The following is a 14,147-nucleotide window of genomic DNA, read 5'->3' as shown; positions in this document are numbered from 1 at the left end:
AGAATTATCAAGCTTTCCAATGGTGATTGAGGGTTTGATTATTTGATTAATCCAACTCTGTTCCTTCTTTCAGCCAATTGCAACTTCATTTTTTAAAAGAAGAACATTGCTTTTGAATGAAAGTTTGGTTATATTTTTCAGGGTGCTATCTAATCTATACCAACACAGCTTTAGATCCTCTTCAGTATTACCTATTATATTCAAGGTCCCCGTCCCCCCCTCAAATAATAAGGGACGTTCATCAGCTTTTTCCTGAATGTTCTGGGAGCCTGACATGGAGGACCAAGAATGATACAGTTATGACAATTATTTACTTAAGACAATTTATTTTTTGAAGATTTCACATGCAGGGTTTTTTAAGTCACATAATTTGTGTAATTATCTCTTTAGCCCTTTTAAGAGAGTTTGGAATTTCTAATTAAAGTCTGCTAGAATATCCTTGTATCATGAATCAATGAATACTGGAGATTCATTAGCTGATATCTTTTTTTCAGGTACCATATAGAAGTTAATAGAGTGCCAGCTGGTAACTGGGTACTTATTGAGGGAGTAGACCAGCCTATCGTGAAAACAGCCACTGTCACTGAACCCAGGGGCAATGAAGAGGTATCAAAAGTTAATATAAAGTTGTTCTCATATTAGTGAGAAGAACAATGTTCCTGATATCCATTTGCTTGTCCCTTTATCCTGACTATTTTTAGTTTAATGTGATAAACTATCAACTTTGGTATGTGTTTTGAATATTAAGCAAAGCAAGATATTAGTAAATAATTTGGTTAGCTGGTTCAGATATAACTGGAATAAAATATAGTGTGTTTTTCTGTCTTTCAAAGTAGTAAATTAGCCCTGCCTAATATTTTTTATTAGTTCCATGGTCATTTCCCTTTTCCTCCAGCTATAATTGGCTCCAATGTTTACTACTTTTCATTCTGGTATTGAAGCTCTCCCGCTTTGGAAAAGCAGTTTTTGTGGGTTAAAAAACCTATTTTGAATAGTTTTTGACTATTTTGAATGGAAGACTGAACCATGAGATGAACTGCACAAGCCTTTTTCTTCTCAAAGAATTGTTCTTGACGTACAGAAGCTCTAAAAATGTTGAAACAATGGGGGGGAAATGGTGTTTTGTTTTTTCTTATTTTTCCAAACCTTTGTATCTATAGTCTTGGCTCATTAGCCAAGTTCTTAGATTTGTTAAGGTGCTTATGGCACTGCATTTATCTTCAGCTCTAGGAGCAACGTTAGTCTGATAATTGCTGTTCCAAGTCCCTGTACTCAGAATTAAAAACTTTGACGCTGTCCCATTATGATGAATCAATTTCACATTTTGTGACTATCAATTTAGAACCAAGCATTCTTTTGTTTTAGAAGATTAATGATTTCTCCTCATCATTGCTATATTCTCAGAACCCCTTCTGAAAGTAGCCTTATCTATTTCTCAGCTATTATTTTTATAGCTACACAGCAGTTTGCTATTGTAGCTGCAAATAAATAATTGGTTTTACTGCTACAGTCTTCAAAATAAATAATAAGCTTGTCCTTTTGGTCATGCATGTTGATTAAATGTTTTCTGACATCAAAAAGCTTAGGTTCTAATTCCAGCCTGTTCTACAAATTTTCTAATGACTACTGGAAAAACTTTGGATGTTGACCAACAAAATTTTCTATTCAGTCATATTTGTATGGAAAACAATGACCAGTATGCACAGGGAAGGTTCTGTAGCAGGAGGCATTCATTTGAAGTAAATGAAGATTTTGGAACTATCTCCCTAAAACTTTGAACTGCTTGTAGCCATCCTGTAGCTAACCCCAACCCTATTTTTTTTTTATCTTCTGGAAGATTGTAAACACCTGGCTCTCCTCTCAAATGTTTTGAATCAGGAAATCTGGTATCTTATGGGAAGGATTTATTCTGTTTTTATTTTGATACTTTTTATAGGTTATTGCGAAGATCACTATGTGAAATAGGTGGCCCTATAAGATAATGTATCTCCTCTAGAGGTTTCATACATCCTAGGATACAGTGGGAAGAAGCCTTGGTCTCCAAATATATCAGACCAATGGATATAATAGTGAGTGTAGTCTCATGTTATTTGAAGGCCCAAGTTTCCATGTTCTTACAATAAGAAAAAATACACAATGCTTTTGGAGAATTTGTAGGGAGGGAGATCAATATCTACCATCAGAGCTCTTGGAAGAATGCAAGTGTGATGAATTATAATAATTACCTCTTTTGTTCAGGCTCAAATATTCCGTCCCTTGAAGTTCAATACCACATCTGTGATCAAAATAGCTGTGGAGCCTGTAAATCCATCTGAGCTGCCCAAAATGTTGGATGGCCTGCGGAAAGTCAATAAAAGCTATCCCTCTCTCACCACCAAGGTGCGTGTTCAGTTCAGAAGGTTGACAGAGGGCTGAAATAATAACCACTTGTTTCGTAACTGCTTGAAGTTGCAGCAGCATCTAACAAGTGGAACTAACAATTGATCCTCAAAGTTTTGGTCATTGCATTTCCCCTGTGGTCATGTGCTCCAATCTGGTTGCAGCATTCCATAGTGACCTGATAATCATTTGGAGGCTTCCCACAAGCAAAGTGAATGAGGAAGCTAAAAGGAAGATTGCAAGTTTCTCCTGATGCTTTTTCTGCTATGGAACCCCCTAAAGAACATGTGGTCCCAGGGATCTTGTACTCCATAATGCACTTATACCACAGCATTTCCTCCCTAGCCCAGTACACACACATTTGTACAGTGACTCAGCATCCCTTCTCCAGCTTGCATGCACTCGCAGAGCATCCCCCATCTCATTCCCTAGTACTCACCCATCCTCTAACCTGCTTGTGAGTCATCTGATACTTGTAACTTCGCTTCAGCTTTCCCATTTACTTTGCTTTTGGGAAGCTGGCAGAAGATTGCGCTCATTTAGCAACTCACAATTTTCACTTGATAACAGCAACAGGCACTGCTGGGATTGCTATTGTTAAGCAGTGCAGAAATTATGGTCCCAATTACCATTGTTAAGGACTGTCTGTATCCTGAGATTTAAATTCCTGTCCCAGTGGAGAAATGTTAATAATTGGAGAACTAATTTTGATAATAGTTAAATTGACTTAGTTTTGGAGTATGAATAGAATAACAGAGTTGGAAGAAACCTTGGAAGCCAACTCCCTGCTTAGGTAGGAAAATGCTTCAATAAGAAGTTTCAGTGGGAAACCTGTGACAAAGAAAATTGTTCGGGCATTTTTGCTTATTTGTTTTTGATAAGTTTCCACTGGACACACTCATTGTATTGAAATTCAGAATGCTAGAACATGCTTTGTATGCAGCAATGGCAACTCATTGTTCTCTGAAATTTACTAATGGGCCTTTAATATTTGACATGTTTCTGCGTATTAAGTCTTTTTTTTAATTCATATGATCAGTCACTAATAGCCATTTCTTAGTACAAGATTCTGGGCTGCTGTCAGGATTTCTTCCATAGAAACAAATAATGGCTAAGTTATTTCTTTTATCTAGCATCCATCATTCAAATGCACATTGTTGTTGAAAAAGAAGATTTAATTATCTGTCTATCCAGGCCCTCGGTAATCTGCATGTCCCATAAATATGGGAACTTCAGTTCCCCAAATTCCCCATTCAGCATGACTGCTGTTGAGAATTCAGGGAGTTGAAGTCCATGTATCTGAATTATGGTAAAATTGGGAAAATCTAATTTAGTCTCCATATCTTGCTTCTGTCACTATAGCTAGGTAAAGCTGCTAATCTATTATTTTCTTATATTTTTATGTTCTATCTGCCTTATCCAGGTGGAAGAATCTGGGGAACATGTGATCTTGGGAACAGGAGAGCTCTATCTTGACTGTGTAATGCATGATCTTCGGAAAATGTATTCGGAGATTGATATCAAGGTACTAACAATGCAACCACAGCAAAAATATAGTGACAGCATACACAAAATAATATCATCCTGTGAATGTCACTCACACCTCAACATCTGTCACAAGTACATAAATAGTGACACCAGGATGATGACTTTTTATGTGCCTCTTAATCCCGTCTCCTATAGATACCTGGGAAGGAGTTTGCCTTTTTAATACTGCCCCTGAATTTGACTTCCGCTCTCCCCGTGGGAAAAATTGGATAATTGGCCCTCTACCCATTCTCATTATTTGTTTTTCAAAGGTAGCTGATCCTGTGGTCACATTTTGTGAGACAGTTGTGGAAACATCTTCCCTGAAGTGTTTTGCTGAGACACCCAATAAGAAGTAAGATCTTTGATGAGAATCTTAAAAATAATATGATAAAGACTAGTGTTTGCTATGTTGCCTGCTCAAAATGATCTAGAAACTTTCAAGAAGCTATTTACTTACTTACTTTTTACGTTACCTGTTTTTAAAATCTCTCAAATGATTTGGGAAATAGTTGATTTGGAAAAGTATCCTTGGAGGCCTATACATAGAACTACAAAACCATTTTAAATCTTCCCTCATCATATCTATCCAAATTAGTAAGTTATTTCCATTCCTTCTTTGGATCAAGGTATATTCTGTCCAGTTATTACAATTTTTCAACAATAAACAGTATAGTATTGCCTAGAAAAAAAGTAGATTAGCTGTAAGTTATTCTGCAATGCCCACAGGCTCTCTTACAAATAGTTATTATTTGACTCCTCCAGCTCCTTTCAGAAAGAGAACAAGGACTATATTGGTTTGCAGATAATCTATTGCGAGCCACATTCTTGCAGTGGGTTACACCAAGTATGTCGTGCTATCTCTTTTTCATTTCCTTCCCGTGTTCTATGCTCACTAAATTGGGATTGATAGTTTAGAGTGATTGTTTCCCAAGAGTTTTTAAATTGGCTCAAGGTACGTGTGTAGCCTGAGGCACGCAGATTGCTTTTTTAAATTTTAAAAAAGACTTCAACCAGATGAAGAGCCCCAGTTCACCTATAAGTTCCAAGCAATGAATAAAAATTGAATTCAGATTCTTCCTTATTATAATACTCTCAAATAGAAGATGTTCCAAGTAAAGAAGTTCCAAATTGATATTTATCAATGCCTTCATTTTAGAAAATATCCAGCCTGTCCTTTGGCTTCGTCAGCCAAATAACATTTATATTTTTGTTCAGAAACAAGATTACAATGATTGCTGAGCCTCTAGAAAAGGGTCTAGCTGAAGACATTGAGAATGAAGTTGTGCAAATAACATGGAACAGGTATGAATTTTCTAGAGACCTGCCAATGTGGGAGCATTCGTGTAGTAAATAATTTCTTTAATTCTGGCCCAGCTTTACCACTTGAATTGTGAATAAATTGAGCCATTTTTTTAAAAACAAAAATAGCAACTGTATTTTTAAAAATACGTTTATTTCTATGGGCATTACTCTGCCATTGCAGTTTGCTTGCTGCGTCAAGGTCACCTTAATTGTTTCAAAAATATGCAGTTGGTTAATTAATTAGTCTATAAGTGATTGCCATAGAAAACATGCCCATCCTTTAAGAGATTTAGAAGTTATGCCAGGTTGCTTTGAAAAAGTATAAGGAGGAATTGACAAATAAATATCTGTCAGAAAAAAACATGGTGTAGTTCACTGTTGGAGAAAAATGTTAAGCTGTCTGACCTTTGAGTTCTCACTTTATGCTCTTCAAATATTTATATGATCTCTTATTAGGAAAAAACTGGGTGAGTTTTTCCAGACAAAATATGACTGGGATTTGTTGGCTGCTCGTTCTATCTGGGCCTTTGGACCAGATGCTACTGGACCAAACATCTTGGTGGATGATACCTTACCTTCAGAGGTAAGGATTGTGCAGAAGCTATTTATAGTAGAAATTGTGATAAGCAATCTTCTTTTTCTTCTTTACTTCCTCTTTTACATCTTTGGGTGTCAAGGGAGATAAGCTTCCCAAATGGATATTCATATCTAGGAATATTTAATTGAGCTATGCAATACTCAGGAAGCAAGCCCTTTTTAATTCAAAAAAAGGTGCTTAGGTGTAGGAATATGAATGTAGCACTCACCGGCAAACTCATTAAAATAGTTGCTTCTTGCTAATATCATACTATTGCTCCCACATAATCTTGAGAAAAGAGGTGTCTGTTTTAAAAAGTTATGATATGTACTATGATTTACCAGATATTGCAAAACAAAATTTTGGAACTGAATCAAAGCATTGTACAGTCCAAATATTTAATCCCATATCTTGAAATATGGAATGTAAATTATAGTAACAGAGCTAAACAAACAAGCAAAATATGAGCTATATTGATCTTTAGTCTCTCCAATTTTCTTGGTTTGGAGTTGAAAACTTCCACTTTCTAAAGCCACTGTTTTTCTTGCTATCACAACTAATAAATATAGGAAAATTAATCCTGGTCTATGCTTCTAGTAATAGAGGGTATCATGAAAAAAAGAAATCTGGAGCTTTAGATCTTAGAACCACTTTGTTTCAGCTCTAAAATGTAGTGCTGTAATATTTGCTTTTGGGACTGTGTTTCTCCAATTAGTGCTATACACACACACAAACTGAATTCACACATTGTAGGTCATAGTTTCATTTCACCTTAGCTTATTGAATAACCCCTTATGACCCTTTCCATGCATAATGTAATCCATGAAGTAGATTAATTAGCATACCACATTGTGGGTTAATATACAGAGATTGATTTCCCCCATCAGATAACACTGCTGCTTCTTTTGTACAGGTTGACAAAACCCTTTTAGGTTCTGTGAAGGACAGTATTGTGCAAGGCTTCCAGTGGGGGACTAGGGAAGGGCCCCTATGTGATGAATGTAAGTAAATGTTTAAGACAGCCAAACGCCCATTCATAGATTACTCATTTATTTAACAAACAATGTCAAAATTGAACAGCCCTCTGTCAACAGAAGGAAAGGGATAAAACATCATCTATCTCCAGACTACAACACAGTCCTTTCAACAGTTCCAAGGCTCCACACCCATTTGCACTACTTAGGTGACCCTGACAACACAGATAGATCTGCAGGTGGCCTCAATGGTCTCTAAAAGAATGCAAATGATCAGCTGTCTGCAAGGAGTGTAAATCCTTTCATTCCCCACCATCCAGTCAGAGCTTCTTGGATGAGAAGCGAAATGTCTTCAAAGAAAAACAAGAAAGTCCAGTTGCCTCTTGAAAAAGCACCTTTGGAGTAACAAACAATATTTTTCCAGGAAAGAGTTTCTCAGGGAACTTGTTACAAATTTTTAAAATTTATTTTAACACCATTAGCACTTTTCAGATGAATCAAAGAATTAGAAATTATGCATTATATAATATTGGTTAGAATGCTCCATTGGCATACATTGCTTTAGGTTCTTGTTATTCAGAATCAGAAGTTAGTTCAAGCAATTGAAACAGCCTACAGATAGTTCTTAACCTATAACTATTCATTTAACAATAGTTCAAAGATACAAGAAAAAATGACGTATGATCTGTATTCATACTTATTATCACCATAGCGCCCCCATAGTTATGTGAGGCGCTAGGCAACTGACACACCTGCAACTAGCTGCAGCATCCTGTGGTCAACATAACCATAATTTGCAAACTTTTTCATCAATTGTCCATTGGGGAAGCTAAATTTGCTTAATGACTGCAATTATTTGGTTAGTGACCGCTGTAAAATTAGTTGTAAAATTGGGTCCAACTCAGCATACAACCACAACCACTTAACAACAAATTCTGGTCCCAGTTGTGATTGTGAGCCAAAGTATGAATGTTTCAGGGACCGATAGAGCATTTGTTGGAGTCCAGTATATAAAATGTGTACATTTTGGGAAACAAGTACATTGAGAATAACTTGTAGACATGAGATATTCTATTTGCTTATTCTTACAGCCTCCTAAGTTAATACTGCATTTTTAATCATATGAACAAACCTGTTCTTACTTACTATATTCTATGCTCTCTTTTTCACTAGTGATCCGCAATGTGAAATTTAAGATATTGGATGCTGTTATTGCTCAGGAACCACTACATCGGGGAGGTGGACAGATCATCCCAACAGCCCGTCGAGTGGTGTATTCTGCCTTCCTCATGGTAAGAAACTTCTAAGATAGAAACAGTACTATCCTGGCTCAGTGGGCTTGATCTGCAAGACACACTAAGCTATACTTTAGTTAGTCTTAACCCTTCATTCAGACTTAGACTATGACCTGACATAGTGTGAGGAGCCTTAACTATAATTTGAAAGTAGAGATTGTTTAACTTAACTCATCTTAACACATTATTTAATTCTCTATAGAAGTTTAGTGGATGGTTAATTTCCTGGTTTTGAAAATATACTAGAAAACAGGAATTACTAAGTTGTAGAACCACTTCAGCTATAGTATCTACTACAATTCTATTTTTCAAATCAAGCTTAGGAAAAAAGGATCCAAGGTGCCAATAGTTAATTATTTGTTTAAAATGTTGTAGTCAAGACTTCCGGTTTGATATTGTGATGAAATCAGACGGAGGAATGGGGCTTCGCAAACCTGCACCAAATCCTCCTCGTTGGAGCCCCCCCCCCAAGGGGCTAAAATCACCCTGTAGGGGTGACAAAGAAAGGAGGGACACTTGGCAGGTTGCAGAGAGCTGGACCCAGGGATTCTCTCCCATTCAATAACGAAAAGGAGAAGCAGCCATTGTGGCTGCTGTGAAGCTGGGGCAGCTGAAGTAACAAGGAATGTGCTGGAGTAGGGTAGATGAACAGTGATTGGAACTGGGTGAAGTGATTCTTTTTTTTACCTAGAACCTAACCCCAAAGAAAATAAACCCTGGATAAGAGACTCTTTGAAATGCTTGTCAAGCAGCGAATAATTACAGAGAGAAAAATTATAGACCCAAAAGAAAAGGAACTGAAGGGAGAGCACAAAATCTTTAAAACATAGAAAGATTCAATTTTTAAACTTTATTGGCAATATTTTGGTAAGGCATTTTAAAATGCTGGAATTATTTGTCTGGATATTGACTATTTGCAAAAACTGAAATATCTGTTAGATTTTGTGCAATGTTAAAATTTAAGCTGAAGGTGCCATCTACCGGTGAATGGAATATATACTAAACTCCTGCAACCTTGGGAAGTACTGATAAGATAAAGGGGGGAAAAAAGTGGAAATAAATAACACCTGGAGGACTGTTGTGTTATCTACTGTTCTATATCTGTCTACTTCATGATTATTTGAGCTTTAACTGTGACATTATGAAAGACTTCTAAAGAAAGGGACTTTTAAAAGCCAGGATCTATGACTGAACCTACAGAGTGGACTTAAAGAGATATTTGGAAATCTTCCTGAATTACCTAAATGGAACTAATTGACTAACTGTGGGACACAAAGAACTGTAACTATTGCATTCCCCTGAGACGCAACACTAGGATTGAGTAAACAGTATCTAAGCTGGCTTTCTGAGGTCATAGACAATTGAGACTTTGGGGTGGTGACAGACTACTGACAGGTTATTGAGCAATATTTGGACCTATTAAAATAAAACAAGATGTTGCATTAGGGGAAATGAGTGGATTTCAAAAAGAAATGGTTTTGATGCTCCAAAGTACTTACAATATGTTGATAAAGAACATAGGGAGATAAAAGACTTAATGTATGACATTGTGGGGAAATCAAAAAATGTTCAACAAGGGACAATGAATAAAGAGCATAAAACACAGGAAACAGAGGTGATAATAGAAAGACCAGAGGAAAAGAAAGAACAGATAAATCAACAAATAAAACAAGAAGAGAAGAAGTAGACAATAAAGACTTATGAATCAAATAAGGGACGATATATATTAAGAGATCAAAAAATGGAATTGGATAAAAGGAAAGATATTTTTGAAGATAGGGGCTTGGGCAGAACCTCTGGAGGTACGGCAGCAAAAGATAATAGAAATGGAAGAAATATTTGGGTTAAATAGGAAAGATGTCACTGTTCATATAATGATATTGATGTACATTCAGAAAAATAAAGTAAATGAAAAAATAAAAATAAAATGCTATAGTCAATAGTAGCTATTGGGGTTTTTCCCTTGGAATAAGTGGGAAAGGAAATGGGAAATATATTTAGTCTTGGAAAAACAGAACCTTACTAGTGATGAGCTTTTTTGGAAAGCATTTATCTCCAGCTAAACTCTCTTGCATGATGTTTTCCTCAGGCCACACCACGGTTAATGGAGCCATATTATTTCGTGGAGGTACAGGCTCCTGCTGATTGTGTCTCTGCAGTGTACACTGTCCTGGCCAGACGTAGGTAAGTGGCAACTTTAAACTACCTTAAAGTTTAAAATAATATTGATTGAAATACTCTCTGGTGACATATTTCTTAAACTTGGTACATAGTTTCTTGGAATTTAGTATTTAAAGTACAGATTGTTCATAATGTAGCAAGCACTGTTTTAATCTCTTCTAAACAAAGGAAGCGAAGGATTGAAAGAAGGGGAGGGATTGTCCGTTCTCATGTAAGGGTGAAGAACGGTTCTATCGAACATCTCTAATATTGGCCAAGCTGACTTCTCACTGCTGCTTTAGGACCAAACTATGTAGTTTCCCACTGGGAAAAAATGGGAAAGAAGTGATGAAAAATGGGTCTGTTGGCAATTCCACTGTTTGTTTGTCTGTTTCTAGCTCAAGATACAACCATATCCAGGAATATACAGTTCTTTTTACAAACCAAAATGGTAAAAAGTCAAAGTAGTAAGAATGTATACTAAGCAAACTAAATCCTGATTAGAGATGAAATGGATAAAATCAAGATAAAGCTAGAGCCACTATAAAATATTCTTGCATAAAAGTATACTATAAATAAAACAGGAAAATATTCGTTCATTAAAAAGTGAATGTAAAATCCCAAACCAAAAGCAAAAGCTATAACTGTTCCAAAAAGTTATTACAAAGAAAGAGGGATATTTTGCTCAGGAAAAAAGAAAATGGTTAGTAACATTTTGGAGCAACATCTTCCTGATCATGAATTCTATTATATAATTTTGCAACCTCATACATTATGATGGAGCTTGCATCAGGTAATAGGAAAGATGAAATGCGTGGTACAACCTGGAAATAAAGGGTATGTTGTATATGGCAATAATATAGATAAGCAATAGAACATGTTCAGTTGTTTATGCCTCCTCTTAGCAAGAAGTAGCAGTTGCTGGGTTGTGATGTTTTGTTTTTGTTTTTTTGTTTGTTTGTTTGATAATGAAGGTTCTGACTTGGTATCTTTTCTGAAAACAAATGAGAAATTTATCCCCATCGTGCCTCATTTATGCATTTTGCAATAAGTTGGTTGTCTTCACCAAAACACATGTTTACATCCTTCCTTATTCTTTTTAAGAAAAGGACATTGCACTTGATCTGTTCTCTTCTCCTCCCACCCCACCCTTGCTATGTTTTGATAACCTCTCCAATTTTTCAATATAATAAAACTTGTCTGTTTCCTTATATCACATTGAGGCAAACATATAACCTCTCAGTTGGGAATGTGAATCAAAAGAGTTTGCTTTCTTTTTTGTATTTATGCAGAGGCCATGTGACTCAAGATGCACCAATCCCAGGATCCCCTCTGTATACTATCAAAGCCTTTATCCCAGCTATTGACTCGTTTGGATTTGAGACAGACCTCAGGACACATACCCAAGGACAAGCATTCTCACTCTCTGTCTTCCACCATTGGCAAGTAAGTGGTATGGAGGCATTGTAAGCAGATAGATGAGAAAAAGTTAAAGATGCAAAATTCTTAATTTTTTATTCAAACTCCCAGCCTACCCAGGCAGAATTCTTTAAAGAAGTCCCACAGATTTATGTAAGAGACCCTGTAAAATATTGTACATTAATTGATGAATTACCATATGCTTTTGCAGGGAAAGAGGGCAAATAGCATGTTCTGAATTCTATGTTACTGATACTTTTATTTTACATAAATTCTATTTTTGGTATGGGGGAAGGGCAGAAATTTTGCCAAGGTGGAAGAACAGATTCCTGTTGGATACCCTGAAATTTTGTTCGCCCTGGTCATTGGGATTTCCATTTAGCATTTTTTATTTTTTTTCTTTAACATCACTTAAGCCATTTAGAAGTCAATATTGGGTTTCCTTCTGAATTTGAGCAGTAAGCTTTTTACAAACCTGTTTCATAGTTGCTATATTTAACTACAACTACAACAGAAGGAAAGATTTATAAACATTTTTACAACAATAGGAGGGATCTATAAACTATAGGTAGTTTAATCCATGCAATATGTTTTAAAAGTAGATCTGTAATTTTGAGATGTGGATATAACTCTTTAAGAATGCTTTAAAAAGCAGTCATTTAATGTGTGTATTCATTCAGTAGAACCATGTTGTAAGCATTAAATTATTATTTTATTAATATTCCAACATGGAGATTTTGAACATTTTATGTGTCATGATTGATTGGAAATTCAGCTAAACATTTACTAAATGTGCCTGACATTACAGATTGTGCCAGGTGATCCCCTGGACAAGAGCATCGTGATCAGACCTCTTGAGCCACAGCCAGCCCCCCACCTGGCCAGAGAATTTATGATCAAAACTAGACGCAGGAAGGTAAGATGAGAAGCCAATTTATCTCTTGACTTCTGCAGTTCTTTCACTGCAGTGGAATTCAGACTGTTGCCTCCCTCCCCTCCAATCTAATGATCACCATTCATTATTTCTTCTCTAGGGTCTAAGTGAGGATGTGAGCATCAGCAAGTTCTTCGATGACCCCATGTTGCTGGAATTGGCCAAACAGGATGTGGTACTGAACTATCCCATGTGATTATGCTGGGTTTGGCTGAGTTCCTCCTCCTTCGCCTCCTCCTCTGTCACGTAGTAGCATTTTCCCAGCAATGCTGTTTCATTCTTGCTACTACTATCCCATAGTCAAGACAGATTTTTGGCATACCAGTTTTATAAGAGCAGATCTCAGCTTTGTTGTGAACTTTGCCGATCATCCTGCTTCATTCTTCAATAAGGCTTCGTATCTTCCCTTAGAGAACTGAGCTGTGCTCGTGTCCTCAACTTACTACATTGGAAAAGCGTAATTTCAAGCCCTTCAATTGTGCTCATTTTTTTTAGGAAAAAATATACAACCAATAGTAATTTTGTCTTTGTTTAAAGCAATACCAAGCTGCTTGAAAGATTAGGGAAAATTTTAATCTATTCTATTTCAACTGAATTGTGATTTAATAATCCAGTTGCTCGCAGTGGGTAGTATGGTGATTCTTCACTGCCAAATACTGTTTGGATTGTGAAAGATAAAGAACTCAGCAACAGTTCTATAAGAGAATATTTACTGCCTTCTTGAAGTTAACAGGAGATACAGATGTATAAAGTCCCATTTTTCTTGCTATCCTAATTCATTAAATTTGACTTTGGACATTTGATTTAGGTTTTGATGTCGGAATAGTATAAAGAGAATAAATATTTTTATGTCTTGAAATATACCTGTCTAGGTCTAATTCTTGGTTTCATTTCTCTATGTGGGAGTGAAAGAAATCTCTCCTTCCACCAGTACCATTCAAAATGATACTGAAAGTCCCATGTGCCCACTTCAAAATGTTTCCTCTATTGTTGAATTTTGCTAGTGATTTTCTTTCCCCATCTGGGAAGAATTTGGCAGAGGCCAAAGACTGAAGCAACCTGTCTTTTATTGAATTGAGTTCCATAATTATTTAGGCTTGCAGTGTTAAATGTTTAGGATCTGGAGTGGTCATTATCAACTGTTATTTCCTAAACTGTAGTTTTAACGGAGATGACAAGATTGAGCCATATAGGTATAAATATAGGTCTGCTGCTAAGCTATGGCTCTATTCCTTCTTTCTATATCCTTCATTTAGCAATAATTATTCAATAAAAAACTTGTTTATTTGTTTAGCTATCAAATGGACAGGGAGCCATTTGCTGTGGTCCCTGTCATGGCAGAGGAAGGAAAGAGCTGTCATGGTGGTGGCGATGACCAGAATCTTAGTGTGAGAACGAAGCGCCCCTACACTTGCCAAAACAGCATTCTGCCTTTGTTGTGGTGAATTTGCTGTTGCTGCCTCCATGGCCTGCCCGCTGCCCTTGCAGCGCCTTTGTGCAGTACAGTGAAAGTTAGCGCGCTTCAGAATGGGGGAGACGGATCCCCTTCTCTTGGAGCCAATTATGATGCAGAGCAT

At 36.5% G+C, this 14,147-nt stretch overlaps 1 protein-coding gene across 1 annotated transcript in view; it reads left to right on the top strand.

The window, feature by feature from the left end:
- Positions 1-13,429, top strand: part of EFTUD2 (elongation factor Tu GTP binding domain containing 2) — a 35,849-nt gene extending 22,420 nt beyond the window's left edge. The window contains exons 17-28 of the mRNA XM_058181260.1: positions 495-606; positions 2,239-2,379; positions 3,803-3,904; positions 4,179-4,261; positions 5,125-5,211; positions 5,668-5,794; positions 6,702-6,789; positions 7,936-8,054; positions 10,147-10,241; positions 11,510-11,663; positions 12,445-12,552; positions 12,671-13,429. Coding sequence (XP_058037243.1) covers positions 495-606; positions 2,239-2,379; positions 3,803-3,904; positions 4,179-4,261; positions 5,125-5,211; positions 5,668-5,794; positions 6,702-6,789; positions 7,936-8,054; positions 10,147-10,241; positions 11,510-11,663; positions 12,445-12,552; positions 12,671-12,766 — 1,312 coding nt within the window. The 3' untranslated portion in view covers positions 12,767-13,429. The remainder of the gene's footprint in view (positions 1-494; positions 607-2,238; positions 2,380-3,802; positions 3,905-4,178; positions 4,262-5,124; positions 5,212-5,667; positions 5,795-6,701; positions 6,790-7,935; positions 8,055-10,146; positions 10,242-11,509; positions 11,664-12,444; positions 12,553-12,670) is intronic.
- The last annotated feature ends 718 nt before the right edge of the window (positions 13,430-14,147 follow it).

The sequence above is a fragment of the Ahaetulla prasina genome, chromosome 4, assembly GCF_028640845.1.
Source record: "Ahaetulla prasina isolate Xishuangbanna chromosome 4, ASM2864084v1, whole genome shotgun sequence".
Lineage (NCBI taxonomy): Eukaryota > Metazoa > Chordata > Lepidosauria > Squamata > Colubridae > Ahaetulla > Ahaetulla prasina.
Note: the sequence above shows the minus strand (reverse complement) of the source record. Positions and strands in the feature narration are given on the sequence as shown.